General features: G+C 34.5%; 2 protein-coding genes across 2 annotated transcripts; one reads left to right on the forward strand and one right to left on the reverse strand.

Annotated features, from left to right (window-relative positions):
• Positions 1-2,668: 2,668 nt before the first annotated feature.
• LOC141685728 (uncharacterized) lies at positions 2,669-7,001 on the reverse strand. Its single transcript, XM_074490816.1, has 4 exons — positions 6,434-7,001; positions 4,448-5,244; positions 3,739-3,796; positions 2,669-3,648 (listed from the first exon to the last, which is right to left on the reverse strand). The coding sequence occupies exons 1-4, from the start codon at positions 6,999-7,001 to the stop codon at positions 2,669-2,671; spliced, it is 2,403 nt and encodes an 800-aa protein (XP_074346917.1).
• Positions 7,002-9,318: 2,317 nt separating this feature from the next.
• On the forward strand, positions 9,319-10,413 carry LOC141685729 (uncharacterized). The gene has a single exon (XM_074490817.1). The coding sequence runs from the start codon at positions 9,319-9,321 to the stop codon at positions 10,411-10,413; it is 1,095 nt and encodes a 364-aa protein (XP_074346918.1).
• Positions 10,414-15,649: the final 5,236 nt, after the last annotated feature.

Here is a 15,649-nt window from a genome sequence, read left to right on the forward strand (position 1 = left end):
AGACATAATAAATTATATAAAAATAATCGATAGAACATAAATATTAATAATCCAAACTTCATAAATAAAACATAATGGTGTTGTTTATAGGGCACAAACACTAATAATCTTCCACTTACACTAGAGCCAATCACCCATGTACCTAATACCCGTGGAACTAGTATGACCGTCGTGCTTCTGCTGCGACAAAGCCTTAGTAAGTAGGTTTGTAACATTATCATCATTATGCACTTTACATATATGTATATCTCATCTCTCATTAATCTCTCGAATAAAGTGATGTCTCATAAGTATATGCTTTACCTTGCAATGGGATCTTGGTTCTTTAGCCTATGTAATGGCTTAATTGTTATCGTAATAGAGATCAATTGGATCTGCGATCGATGGAACCACACCAGGTCCTGTTATAAATTTCCGCATCCAAACAGCCTCCTTGGCTGCTTCACTGGCAGCAATATACTGAACTTCCATTGTAGAATCAGCTACTGTCTCTTACTTTGTACTCTTCCATCTTACAGCACATCCATTAAGGGAAAACACAAAACCAGAGTGAGATACTGAATCGTCTCTATCTGTCTGGAATATAGCATCAATGTAACCCTTTACAACTAGCTTCTCATCTCCTCCATACACCAAGGATGAATCTTTAGTCCTCTTTAAGTACTTAAGAATATTCTTGACAGCTGTCCAGTGACCCTCACCTGGATTATACTGGTATATGCTCGTCATGCTCAAGGCATACAAAACATCAGGATGAGTACATATCATCGCATACATTATAGATCCAATTGCCCAAGCAAATGGAACTTTACTCATGCGAACCTTATCATATAATGATTTAGGGCAGTTATCTTTTGAGATCATTATCCCATGAGACATTGGGACATATCCCATTTTTGCCTCTTACATCTCAAAACGATACAATACTTTGTCAATATATGTACTCTGGCTTAAGCCGATTATTTTCTTGATCTATCTTTATATTTAGTCTCTGATTATATCTTAATTTTGTCTTCGTGATTTATTTTGTTAATTGATTGTTTGCCTGTTCTTATTAATTTATAATTAAATAACTGTCTCATTGTTGCGCGTATAATTTACTTATTCCCAACATGTCCAAATGTTAAAAGAATGTATTATCCGAGCCACTAGGTTGGAATCCCGCAAATAATTAACAGTTATATTATTATTTGTAAACTAACAAGTTTACATGTACGAATCCTGTCAAAAACAAGCATTTAGATTATTATTTATGTTTAGAAATATTAAATTAAACTCCTAATTTTGAATTATACCAAAAAATAAATATTTATCCAAGATAAATGAAGTTTTTACTATATCGGTTAATAAAGAGAAGAAAAAGTCTAGAAAAGTGTACGAGTTAAACGAGTAACAAAAAATGCCGCAATAACTCGTCAAATAGCAAATCCTATGCTACAAAAAATATATGTTGTCGAGTATGAACTTATAACATTTTTATTCATGACATTCTGCACTCTCCTCATGAACTCAACATTATCAGACGTCAGAAATCCAAATGTATAAAAAGTAAATGGCATGAACATGCCCGTAAGGGTTGGTTTAGTTGGTTAAAGAGGGGATAATTATACTTTTGGTCACAGGTTCGAATTCCATGGGAGGAGAATTTATGATTATGCCTCCTGAGTCAGAGTATGTCGCTTAAATGCGGTTTACCTTGGTACACGTGGTTTGCAGGCTATTGCATGAGCCCGTAGGGTTTATCCGGTGCGCACCCAAAGGGTAGCGGCTGCGGGTTACCTATGATAAAAAATATGGCATAAACAAAAGGAAATTGTCTTTATTTATTTGATAATATTTACGCAACTTTGTTTCAACTATTTTATAGCTGCCTAACCAATTACAGACAGTTTATTTCCAAATTCAAGGAGAAATTTCTGATAAAAATAAATATTTATATTATTATTTATAAAATTACAAATAAGTATTTACTAGTTTACACTATCCGTTCATTTAAATTAAAATTTTCATAATAAAGACATAATTGTATGTTAAATAATTTTAATATTTTATTATTTATATAAAAGTTTTATTAAATTATAAATAATAAAAAAATATTAATCAAAAACCGTACCTAGGACGTTGGTGGTAAAGCTTTATAGATAAACTTTAATCTGCCCCGAGATATTAGGCAATACCATAGTATTGTGAACCGAGACACATGTTTGGCTACAGAAACGAACTTTAAAAAAATAAACGAACGTTAAGTTTGTTTTTTAGGAGAAAATCGAAGGTTATGTATTGATTGTTGTAAAATACTAGCTATAACAGTATTATATCGAACCTCTGTAAAAGTAAATATAGCAGAAAGGGAGAAAGAGAGCAGACTAGAGAGATGAAAGCTGCTTGAGTGTGTTTTCCATCATTCCGGAGAAGGCCATTTATAGCTAAAACAAGTAACATAGAATTTAATGCAATGCAAATATTTCCAAGTCTAAGCCTAGCCTTACTATTTAATGTTTGAAAATTACAATCAATTTACAACACTCCCCTTTGATTGTTATTTTAAAATGGATCATAGACTGCCTCGTTAAAACCTTGTCAAAGAAAAACCCCATGGGACAAAAACTTTGACGAAGGAAAAAGTGTACAATCTCCCCTCGGAAAAAACTAATCATTCTCCGAAGTTTTATTGTAACAAATCCTTGAGTCGACGCATTCCAATGTTATGCCGTAACTTCCCAAATGTTAAATTCGGTAATGATTTCGTGAATAAATCAACAAGGTTGTCACATGACCGAATTTGGTGTACATCAATTTCACCATTCTTTTGAAGTTCATGAGTGTAGAAGAATTTTGGTGAAATGTGCTTCGTTCTGTCTCCTTTGATATATCCTTCCTTGAGTTGATCAATGCATGCAGTGTTATCCTCAAACATAACGGTAGGACTTCTAGTGATGTCTTGTAATCCACATGATTCCTGAATATTCTTGATGATAGACCGCAACCAAACACATTCTCTACTGGCTTCATGAATCGCAATGAGTTCTGAGTGATTTGTTGAGGTTGCCACTGTAGTTTGCTTCGTAGATTTCCAGGAAATGGCTGTACCACAATATGTAAACACATATCCAGTTTGTGATTTGCCAAAATGAGGATCTGACAAATATCCAGGGTCTACATATCCAATCAGCTGAGATGTTGAGTTTTTCGGGAAGAATAACCCAAAATCAATTGTTCCACTAAGATAACGAAATATATGCTTGATCCCATTCCAATGCCTGTCCATCGGAGCAGAGCTAAATCTAGCCAATAAATTCACAGCAAATACAATATATGGCCTTGTATTATTTGTAAGATACATAAGTGCACCAATTGCTCCAAGATATGGGATTTCAGGGCCGAGAACTTCTTCATCATCTTCTCGTGGTCGAAATATATCTTTATCAGGCTCTAAATATCTAACCACCATTGGAGTAGTCAATGGATGAGATTTATCCATGTAAAATCTGTTTAAAACCTTTTCTGTATATGTAGATTGGTGGAGGAAAATTCCCGATGACAAGTGCTCGACTTGTATACCAAGGCAATATTTTGTCCTTCCACGATCTTTCATTTCAAATTCTGTCTTTAGGTATATGACATCTTTATCAACCTCTGTAGTTGTTCCTACAAGGTTTAAATCATCCACATATACAGCAATAATCACAAAATCAGATTGTGATTTTTTGATAAAAACACATGGAGAAATTTAATTACTAATATACCCATTCTTTTGTAAATAACGACTAAGTCTGTTATACCACGTACGACCAGACTGTTTCAGTCCATACAATGATCATTGAAGTTTAATGGAAGATATATGATGAGGTTTCTTGAACTCGTCCATTTTTAACCCTTCTGGGATTTTCATAAAAATTTCACTAACAAGTGAACCGTACAGGTATGCAGTAATGACGTCCATAAGACGTGTTTCCAATTTTTCTTTAGATTCCATACCTAATATAAAATGAAAAGTAATTCCATCCATCACTGGCGAGTATGTCTCTTGATAATCAATGCCAGGCCTTTGAGAAAACCCCTGTGCTACAAGTCGGGCTTTATATATCATAATTTCATTCTTTTCATTTCGTTTTCTTATGAATACCCATTTATTTCCAACAGGGTTCACACCGATTGTTGTTTGGACAACATGTCCAAATACTTCTCTTTTACGCAGTAAATTTAATTTTGTTTGGATTGCGTCTTTCCATTTTGGCCAGTCTTTTCTTCGACGGCATTCATCCACACTTTGTGGTTCAGGATCAGAATTTATGTCTACATCCAATGCTGCGGAATACACAAATACATCATCAATTATGGCTTTACTTCAATCCCATAATTTCATATCATGCACATAATTTATTGAAATTTCATGATTGTTTAATCCCGTATCTTCAGGGACCGGAATCTCTTCAGGAGATAATACCACTTCAGGGGTATTTACTTTTTCTGGAGCATGTGCCACTTCAGGGGCAATTTTCTTTATTTTTCTTTTTCGTGGTGCAACATCTTTTGCACCGACCGGTCTACCACGCTTCAGGCGTGGCTTTAATTCTATAACTAATTCTTTTGTATTTGATTTTTGAATTGGTATATCTATTCTAGCTGGAGTATTTACTGCAGGTATATGAGATTTAGTTATATTTCTAGAATCGTTAAATGCGTCAGGCATTTGGTTTGCGATATTTTGCATATGAATAATTCTTTTAACTCCAAGTTCGCATTGACCGATACGTGGATCCAGAAAATATAATTCTGACGCATTCCATGTTATGTCAGGATTAACTTTATTTGAATGTTTATCTCCCCCTAAGGGAGGAAACATAGACTCATTAAAATGACAATCTGCATATCTTACGGTAAATAAGTCTCCGGTTAGAGGCTCCAGATATCTAATTATAGATGTGGAATCAAAACCAACGTAGATACCTATTCTTCTTTGAGCTCCCATCTTCGATCTTTGTGGTGGAGCAATCGGTACATATACAGCACATCCAAAAATTTTGAAGTGAGAAATATTAGGAACTTGACCAAGTACCAGTTGTAGCGGAGAATGTTGGTTGTAGGAAGTTGGTCTAATCCTAATAATATTAGCAGCATGAAGTATTGCGTGACCCCAAATAGATGTAGGTAGTTTTGCTTTCAACAACAGCGGTCTTGCAATAAGTTGGAGCCTTTTGATAAAAGACTCGGCTAATCCATTTTGTGTATGTACATGAGGAACTGGGTGTTCAACTGAGATTCTTACAGACATGCAATAGTCGACAAAAGTTGCAGATGTGAATTCGCCGGCATTATCTAAACGAATTGACTTGATGCAATGATCTGGGAATTGAGCTCGTAATTTGATTATTTGGACAAGTAATTTTATAAAAGCATCATTATGAGTTGAGAGAAGACAAACATGAGACCATCTAGTTGAGGCATCGATTAATACCATGAAATACCTAAATGGGCAAGATGATGGGTGTATAGGTCCACATATGTCGCCTTGGATCCTTTCTAAAAAAATTGGGCTTTCAAGCTGAACTTTAGTAAGGGATGGTCAAGTAATCAATTTTCCTAAAGAACATGCTGAACATGGAAGGTCATTGTTTGAAAGAACTTTAAAATCTTTAAGAGGATGACCAGTAGAATTCTCTATAATACGACGCATCATAGAGACGCCAGGATGACCTAATCTTTCATGCCAAAGTGTAAAAGATTTTGGATCTATGTGTTTGGAAGCAATGACATTGTGTGACTCAATAGTTCTAATTTTCATCATATATAATCCTGAGAAAAGTGATTGGAACTTTTCTAAGATTTTCTTGTTGCTAGGATTAGCGGAAGTAATAAGAAGATATTCTCTATCAGCCTCAGAGGTAGTTTCGATGTGAAAATTGTTGAGTCGGATATCTTTAAAACTAAGAAGATTTCTAGTAGACTTACTAGAATATAATGCATTTGAAATGTGTATGTGGGTACCGTTAGGTAAGACGAGACTAGCTTTTCCAAAACCTTCGATTATATTAGATACGCCGGAAATCGTTCCGACTTGAGCTTTGATTTTGGTTATTTGGGTAAAATACTTTTGGTTCTGTAGAATCGTATGAGTTGTACCACAATCAGCAATGCATATATCTTCAGAATCCATTCTGTATATAATTAAGAAACATAATTTATTTGATAAGAACATAACACACTACATAGTTCAAACAAAATAAAGCACACAATACACACTACTAATCTTCAGCCTCCCATATGGGAGTTTCGTTAGGTTCATTCGGACCATTAATGCTTATTACTCCAGTTGTGATTCTCGGGAAATCATCTATGTTATTGTTGGCGAAATTTGTTTCTACCATTTTCTCTTTTGATTTTTGAGAAGATTGGTATAACTTAACAAGATGATCTGGGGTATGACAATTACGTGTCCAGTGCCCATTCATGCCGCACCTATAGCAAACATTTTCAGTTTTTCCTCCTCGTGATGCCTTTCTTTTACTCTGTGATTCAGATTGCCACTTTCGGTGACCAGAGTTGTTATATGGATGAAAATGCCCGTGGCTCCGACCTCGTCCACGGTACCGCCCTTGGCTCCGTCCACCTCTATACCCTTTTCCACGTACATTCTGCTGGAATGACATGTTATTTACTCCAGGTAATGGGGCAGATCCTGTTGGACGGGATTGATGATTCTTAATCACCAATTTATGATTCTGTTCAGCAACAAGGAGAGTTGATAGAAGATCCCCAAACTTAGTGAATTTGCGCTCCCTGTACATCTCTGCTAAGTTGATATTGTTGGTGTGAAAAGTTGATAGTGTTTTATCGATTTTTCTTTTTTTCGTAACTTTCTCACCACACATAATAAGCCTAGAACTTATTTTGAACAAAGCAGAGCTATATGCTCGGACACTCTTAAAATCCTGAAGTCTTAAATTAGCCCAATCATTTTCAGCTGCAGGTAGATAAACTAGTTTCTGGTGATCGAACATATCCTTTAGATTTTCCCATAAAATAAAAGGATCCTCGACTTCTAAGTACTCAGATTTTAAATCTTCATGCATGTGGTGTCGGAGAAAAATTATGGAGGTAAAGTTTTCTTCAGCCGTGGATTTATTTTCTGCCTTTATTGTATTGCTTAATTTCTTTGAACCCAAGTGCAACTTTACATCTTGTACCCATGATAAATAATTATCGCCAGAAATGTCCAAGGAAATGAACGACAAGCTTGTAATATTTGTCATACTAAATCTGAATTAACACGAAAATTATTAAATTTTAATTCATCAATGTAAATATTACATAAAATTCTACTTAATCGGGTGCGTTAACAAGTATGCAATAATCAATGTATATATCATTATTATCATTGATAATATAAACAAATCTATATATAAAATGACAAATGGATTTTCACCCACCATACAGACGTCTGCGTATGCAGGTTATCTCCGACCAATAATAAATTAAAGTGGACAATCCTGCATAAGTTAGTTATGGGCAAAGTTATTATCCGATAGTTATGCAATTTACAAATTAAGGTTCCCACTATATTTCGGTATTACCCAAAATTAAATGGTACCGTAAAATAGTTTTAATAGGCGGTGCTCCGGCCATATATATTTAAATTATTAGTAGAGGGTGTAACCACGTCTACTTCGGTCACATATATATAAATTATATGTAGATGGTGTAACCACGTCTACTCATATATATGCATATTTAAATTAAAATTATACCTTCTCAGTTTCGGCAGGGCTTCGTGCTGATAACGTGTTGTAAAATACTAGCTATAACAGTATTATATCGAACCTCTGTAAAAGTAAATATAGCAGAAAGGGAGAAAGAGAGCAGACTAAAGAGATGAAAGCTGCTTGAGTATGTTTTCCATCATTCCGAAGAAGGCTATTTATAGCCAAAATAAGTAACATAGAATTAATGCAATGCAAATATTTCCAAGTTTAAGCCTAGCCTTACTATTTAATGTTTGAAAATTACAATCAATTTACAACATTGATCACTATATTACTTCCCAATTTTGATATTTTAACTATTTTGTGAAATTGAACGTAAGTATGATAAATGCAGAGACTTTTGAGTAATATAGATGGACTTGGGGGGAACATTTTGACCCTAACACAAAAAAGCGTTGGGCTAAAATTAAAATAGAAAATCATGTTATATATTTGAATGACTTTTAACCTTACAACTTACCCCATTAATTCTCACACCCTTTGGCTTTTTATGCTACTTGTAACCTACAAACTCTAGCCCTATATAAACCATTGTAAGATATGTGATTGATATATGAAATGAAAATCTTCTCTATTCTCTTAGTAATTTTGTTCTTGTAATGCTCTCTATATAATATATTCTATATTAGTTTGTAACACGTTATCAGCACGAAAGCTAATAAGATCTGTGGGTGCACCAGAAGGAGAAGTTGGTTTACGAGTTTACACGAGTTTCTTGTCAACACAAGTACTAGTACTAGCTGGGTGATCATTACTTCCTGTCTCTACAAAAGGTATGCCCATGTTTTAATTGTTAAATGAATATATTACCGCAGGCATGATTGCATGTTAGTAAAACTAGATCCATAACATGCTAGTCTATTCTTTTAGTTCATATTTGTCATGTTCACGTATTACACTTTGCGGGTGGTTAAATATATAAGTGGATGCCTGTATAATATTCTGTACTAATCATTTATGCTAATTGCTTGACCTGATTTTCATGCCTGCTTAGTTGAACATTTGCGTAAGTAAAATTAAAATCACTTCACTTGTTTTCTGCTTCATGAATTATTTGTATTAGTTCTTATGTTATCCCTTGCAAATTACTTAAGTGGCTTGATATTTTTATGCTATAATCTGAATGTTGTACAAATTTAGGGAGATTTGCACTTTGCACGAATAGTTAAAAACTAAAAGCTAGGCTATGCCTTGTCTCCTGCAGCTTTTATAATCTATTTCCGTGACTAAGAGTTGATGTAGCAGTAATTTATATTTGTTTTACTTGTGCATGCGTGTTAATAATTGTCATGTTAACTAAGATGGGTTGTTATCAATGAATAGCATATATTTTAGTCTCTGAGACTTAACTAAAATCATGTTCTATTAAACTTGTTGATTAAATGCATCATTATGTGTAATATATTATATTTGTTTAAGTGAGTATATTTGATAAGTGATAATTTGTTTCTTTCGCAAATTATTTGTTATCTTGTCATAAAAAATTATCGCATTGCATTATATTTATGTGCATAAATATTGATGTTGATTCGAGTTTTGTTTATTTTTAGTGAAAATGTCGAATCTTACGAAACTTGAGTTTAACGCACTTGATGTCACCGGCAAAAATTATTTGACATGGATTCTTGATGCTGAAATCCATCTTAGTGCAATGGGTCTCGGTGACACCATAAAAGAGGGAAATAAGACCTCTGAACAAGACAAGGCAAAGGCCATGATATTTCTTCGCCATCACCTTGATGAAGGCTTGAAAACTGAATATCTGACTATTAAAGATCCATCAACTCTTTGGAAAGATCTCAAAGAAAGATATGATCACCAGAAAACGGTGATACTTCCTAAAGCTCGCTATGATTGGCTACACTTGCGATTGCAAGATTATAAAAGTGTGAGCGAGTATAACTCTGCCATGTTCAAAATTACATCTCAATTGAAATTATGTGGCGAGAATATCACCGATAAAGATATGTTGGAGAAAACATATTCCACTTTCCATGCCAATAATATGCTCTTGCAACAACAATATCGTGAACGTGGATTCACGAAATATTCTGAGCTTATTTCTGTGTTGCTTCTTGCTGAACAAAATAATGAACTTTTACTGAAAAATCATCAAGCACGTCCCACTGGCTCAACACCATTCCCTGAAGTGAATGCGGTGACTAATAATGAATATAGAGATAATAAATCATTTGGACGTGGACGTGGGCATGGATATGGACGTGGACGTGGGCGTGCCCGTGGTCATGGATTTTGGCGTGGTCGAGGCCGAAATCAACAAAATCGCCCCCACTTTAAAAGGAAGCCTTACTATCAAAAACAGAAAACAAATGAGGAGAAACCCGAGGGAAGTACGATGGTTAAAAAGGGTGAAAGTACTTGTAGCCGTTGTGGAATGAAAGGTCATTGGAGAAGTACATGTCGTACCTCCAAGCACTTTGCTGACCTATATCAAGCATCTTTGAAAAATGTTGAAACTAATTTCACCGAACAGAATGATCCTTTGGGGATTGCTCATCTTGAAGCACATCTTGGAAGTGATGGCCAAGTTGATCCTTCGGCCTTTACTCACATGGAAGTTGGTGATTTCTTTGAAGATGTCGATGTGAATATGCCTAAATTTGGTGGTGATGAGCCTAAGAATAATTAAGAAAGGCCATACTTGCTTGTTGAACGTTTTCCTTATTTATTTTGGATTGTTAGTACTTAATTTTTGAACTATGATAATCATCCTTATCAGTTGCTTATGTAATTTTCTTTAATGAATTACTTGAGATGTTTTACCTCTACTTCTAATTTTATTTTATTTTTCGTGAAGAAATATGGCCAGCAACCTCTCATCATGTGCTATAAAAGATGAGGAATCTTTTTGTTTGGCAGATAGTGCAACCACACATACAATTTTAAAAGATCAAAAATATTTTTCGCATCTAACATTAGCCAAAGCTAATGTAAATACAATATCGGGTGCATCAAATATAATTGAAGGCTCCGGAAGAGCAAGTATAGTGCTACCTAATGGTACATGTTTGTTGATTGAAAATGCACTATTCTCCACCCGATCAAAAAGAAATCTTTTGAGTTTTAAAGATATACGCCACAATGGCTATCATATTGAGACAACAAATGAACTTGAAAGTGAATATTTGTGTATCACGACTACTATCTCAGGGAGGAAACATGTGATAGAAAAACTCCCATCATATAATTCTGGATTATATTATACTTTCATAAATCCAGTTGAGTCACACATGACTATTAATACAAGATCTGTTGACCCGATGTAACACCCCCAGATCCGGGGTCGGGGATCCGGGTCGTCACGGTCTTTCTTTCCACAATATCACTTCACTTAATTAATAATAACCAACCTTATGCTGTGACCCCACACTAACATACACCACAACCCGTTATAGTCTCAGAGATGAAATTCAAATAAGTACAAGTCTTTGAATCCACAATTTAAAAGTTATTACAACCCAAAACGATTACTTGATAAATTTACAGTTAATTGCCATTATCTGCCACAAGTTATAATTATACATAATTGATTCTCCAAAAGCAGATGGTCTAATCTACAATAGATCTACCTCTGCAGCTATAGCAGCTACGACATCAACGGGAAGACGCGGAACGCTTTCCACGCGCTTGCGCTGGGTCTGCTGGAGTCTGGTCATCTTTCCTAACTGTTGTTGTGTGATGAAAGAAGAAAGCAAGGGTGAGCAGCAAGCCCACCAAAATAATATGCATAATTATTTACAGTATATGAGTCTACTCATAATACTCATGAAAGTCTTGGTCAAACGAAATGAACCAAGTTGATAACTTAATGCGATGAAGTCGCAAAATATTCAGTATATATATATATACATATATACTTTTCAAAATATTGGAAGTCCTCTTCCATGCATAATATACACAAAGTCCCAGTGTATAACTGTATATAAAAAATATCGTTGCAAGGTGATCTCATATATCTAACCTTGTCTCAACGTTTTTCTGAAAATCTTTGTCATTCATAAGACAATTATTAATTAGATATAAGTTTAAAAGATGAAGTTACCAAATACTTCACTACATTTATATCATTCCCAATACTACTTGAACTACCACCGTTCAAGTTATAATCAATTTCAAAAGTTCATCCCACTGATGAGACCACAAGATAAGACTTGAATAGATTCAATCTTTGAAAGATTATTGAATGAAAAAGTTATGAGATACTTTATTTAGTCCCGATATATATATAACCACATATATATATCCCTTTAAACATTTCCTGGAACCTCTGTTATGTGAAGTATGAACAGAGTTCGAAACATCCAATGAATTTTGGAAAGGAAAAGAATTTTGGCATAAACCCGATATCTTGCTGATCAGGCAAAGATACCAATAAGTAACCTTTTCTACTAGTAGATGGACGAATTCCCCACTGGTCATCACCCTGGTCATAATTAAGACCTATGCTGGACTGCCACTCAGCCACCTATGCATTTGATGGACTCCCACTGAGCCACTTACACAATAATAGACCGTACCTCGGCCTGTCGCTTATGCCGACTCAATGAGAGGGGCTTACTTCCCGAACGTTGGGCAAGTAATCAATTCATTTACCAAATCTGCAACCTTGTTGCGAATATAAAATACACCACAGAGCCGGATTCCCCAGGTTTTGAGCGAGTATTTAAATCCCCTTAAAAGGAAGATCTTAAATATAAAAATGAGTTTTTGGGATCCGCTCTGACTTTTAAAAATCATTTTGAAGACTCGAAACACTTTAAAGAGTGTTTGGAGTAAGGCTGATTTAATGAAGTAAATCAGTCCCCAGAATATTTTAGAAAATGACTGAATATTATTATTTTAAATAATATTCCCATAAAGAATAATCTTTATAAAAATAATTGAAGTAGAAGTATTAACTTATACTTGAAATAAACATTAAATAACCAAAGATATACTTATATGAAAGTATTATCTTTATTTGAATAATCGAAAATAAGTTTGATTATTAACACCTTATTCTTTAATAGAATAAAGAATATAATTCAGTACATAATCGGAGTCATAGATCCTCAAATGAATATTCAAATAATATTCAATAAATAATATAAACTGAGTCATAAACCCCCGAATGAATATTCAAATAATATTCAATAAATAATATAAAAGGAGTCATAAGCCCTCAAATGAATATTCAAATAATATTCAAATAATAAAATAAACTGAGTCATAAGCCCTCGAATGAATATTCAAATAATATTCAAATAATAAAATAAACTGAGTCATAAGCCCTCGAATGAATATTCAAATAATATTCAAATAATAAAATAAACTGAGTCATAAGCCCTCGAATGAATATTCAAATAATATTCAAATAATAGAATAAAGGTATCGAATAAACCTTATTCGATCCATAGTTTTTAAAAACTATATCCATATATATATATATATATAAATATATATATATAATATACTCGGGAACATCGACTCCCGGTTTAGAAATATGTTCACCTTTTATCCCCTATACTAAGGGTATACGCAACTACTTGCTTATTTCTAGCATAGGTATTATGCAACTATAAGCACTGAAATCAACAGATAGATAACCAGATTACGAAACAGACATGCATATATACCATATTAGCATGCTCCAATATATCGCAAAATTTGCTAATAACAATCATGCAATATCACAAGATAATGCATATACATATATTTACATCACAACAACAGTATAACGGGTAGAAAACTTGCCTGAGCGACTTGGGGTGATAAAAGGCTCGGGACGAGTCTGGTAACCTATAAACAACAAGTAAGTTGGAATTAAACCAAAATCACTTGTAAATCTATACTTTAACTAACTTAGACTCTAACGCTTGATTTTGCGCTCACTGATTTGCTTAAGTCACTCGGGTACCCTCGGCTCCTTCATTTTTAATAATTTAACCTTTATGAGTTTTAAAGCGATTCCTTCGCGAGTGACTTACCAACTGCCTAAAACACTTACCATAAATGTTTCATGCATTAATTAACCCTTTTTGGTCTTTAACCTACATTTCAAAGTAAGGCGAGGGAAAAAGTTTCGTTCGTGAAACGCCGTTACTTGAAACGGTCGTTTCTCCTAAACCGTAAATCGGAATCGAACGAACTACATATCAAAACGAAGCTCGTAACATGAGCTATCTAAACATGGCAGTGGTCACAATCTAGCAGGGGGTTCTCGGGTCCTAATGCTATGCACAAAAACAGTCCAAAGAAAATCGGACGTTACGACGGCTATGTTTACGCGATTTCCCATTTTTTTAAACCATTCAAACCCATTCCAAATCAACCCCAAATCCAACCTCAAATCCATCATACAACAATCATCCATCCTTATCACATCATAACAACCCCAACCAATTCAATTTAATCATTCATACTTATGCCTAAACTTAACTTTAATCATACTTAAGTTCTTTTATTCAAAACCACAACATTTACCATTTATACTTATTCCTCACATGAACTAAAAGCTTTACTTAGGTTCTTTAACTAATTACCAAGATTTACAACTCCAACAATACAACAAAACCAACTAATCTCTACAACTCAACCAAACTTCAACCATTCAAGCATCATGCTTCACATATGCTAAATCAAACACATTCAATCCTAATTACTCAAAACTAAAGCTAGGGTTTGTAGTTTATACCTTCCTTGGAGAGTGGAGAATCAAGAGGATGGCTTGGAATCACCTTTAAAGTCTTTATCCAAGCTTAATCTAAACAAAACTTCAAGAACACAAATTTTAGTTCTTGAAAACACTATTCACCATCTTCTTTGATGATTTATAGAAAAAGATTGGCTTGGAATTAGAAGCTTAAACTTATAGGAAGTATGTAACTTAATTAGGAGAAGCTAGGATAATTACCTTGGAAAATAACAAGTGGAGGAGCTTGGACTTTCAAAAATTAAGAAACCCACCCGAGAGCTTCATGAAGAATGGAGAATTTTGTGTTTTGTTTGATGAAAATGAAATGATTTGCTTGGTTGGTTGATTTGGTTTTGTTTTTGCTTTAGTGAATTACCTTCTTGCCCTTGGATTTGTGTGGTTACAAAGCCACCACACCTCCTCCTTCCCATGTCATGCTTATCTCATCCACATGATGTCATCCTTCCTTCCTTGTCTTCTTTCTATTGGTTGGATGACATCATTCCCATTAATCCCTTTGATTAACTTCCTAATCGTTTGCCTAATGACCGCTGATCTGCTATACGGTTCGCTTAACTTTCGTTCTCGTTTTATCGTTTGAAGGATCATACCCGGGATCTTATTACTTAGGTTCCCTTAACCTTTCTCAATATATTATATTCCTTCTATGATCCTCTTTTATAATCCTTTAATTTAAATCCTTTTTATCCTGTTACCTTATACTCAATTCTCTCCGTATATTGTGGATTTCCGGGAAAAACCAAAGTGTTCGGAATTGGATTCTGACGATCTTTACATACACTTATATACTTCATAGAGTACTAATAATATCCCATAAGATCAATAACAGAACCCCTACATAGCGTGGCATGAAAAGTTTTCTCGTTCAGCAAAAACACTATTCATAAGGGTTTCAAAAATTTCCAAAATTGGGGTTATTACAGTCTCCCCTCCTTAAAAGGATTCCGTCCCGGAATCAGATAGAAAATGAATAGGGATACCTTCCTAGCATTGCACCTTCTAACTCTTAAGTAAATTTTCCCACATTGTGGTCCTACCACCAAACTCTGCCTAGTTTAATAATCCTTCTCCTAAGCACTTGTTCTTTTTCACTCTATAACCCTTCCTGGTTGCTCCATACAGGTTACGTCGGGTTGCATATCTATGCGCTCATATGCCTCTATTTATCTGG

The sequence above is a fragment of the Apium graveolens genome, chromosome 9, assembly GCF_009905375.1.
Source record: "Apium graveolens cultivar Ventura chromosome 9, ASM990537v1, whole genome shotgun sequence".
Classification (NCBI taxonomy): Eukaryota; Viridiplantae; Streptophyta; class Magnoliopsida; order Apiales; family Apiaceae; genus Apium; species Apium graveolens.

Coding starts and splice junctions, on each gene's coding strand:
- LOC141685729 (XM_074490817.1), top strand. CDS start 9,319: ATGTCGAATCTTACGAAACTTGAGTTTAACGCACTTGATGTCACCGGC.
- LOC141685728 (XM_074490816.1), bottom strand. CDS start 7,001: ATGTTCGATCACCAGAAACTAGTTTATCTACCTGCAGCTGAAAATGAT. Junction 3,797..4,447: donor AAGTAAATACCCCTGAAGTG/GTATTATCTCCT, acceptor GGACTGAAACAG/TCTGGTCGTACGTGGTATAA. Junction 3,649..3,738: donor ACAAAAGAATGGGTATATTA/GTAATTAAATTT, acceptor TAAACCTTGTAG/GAACAACTACAGAGGTTGAT.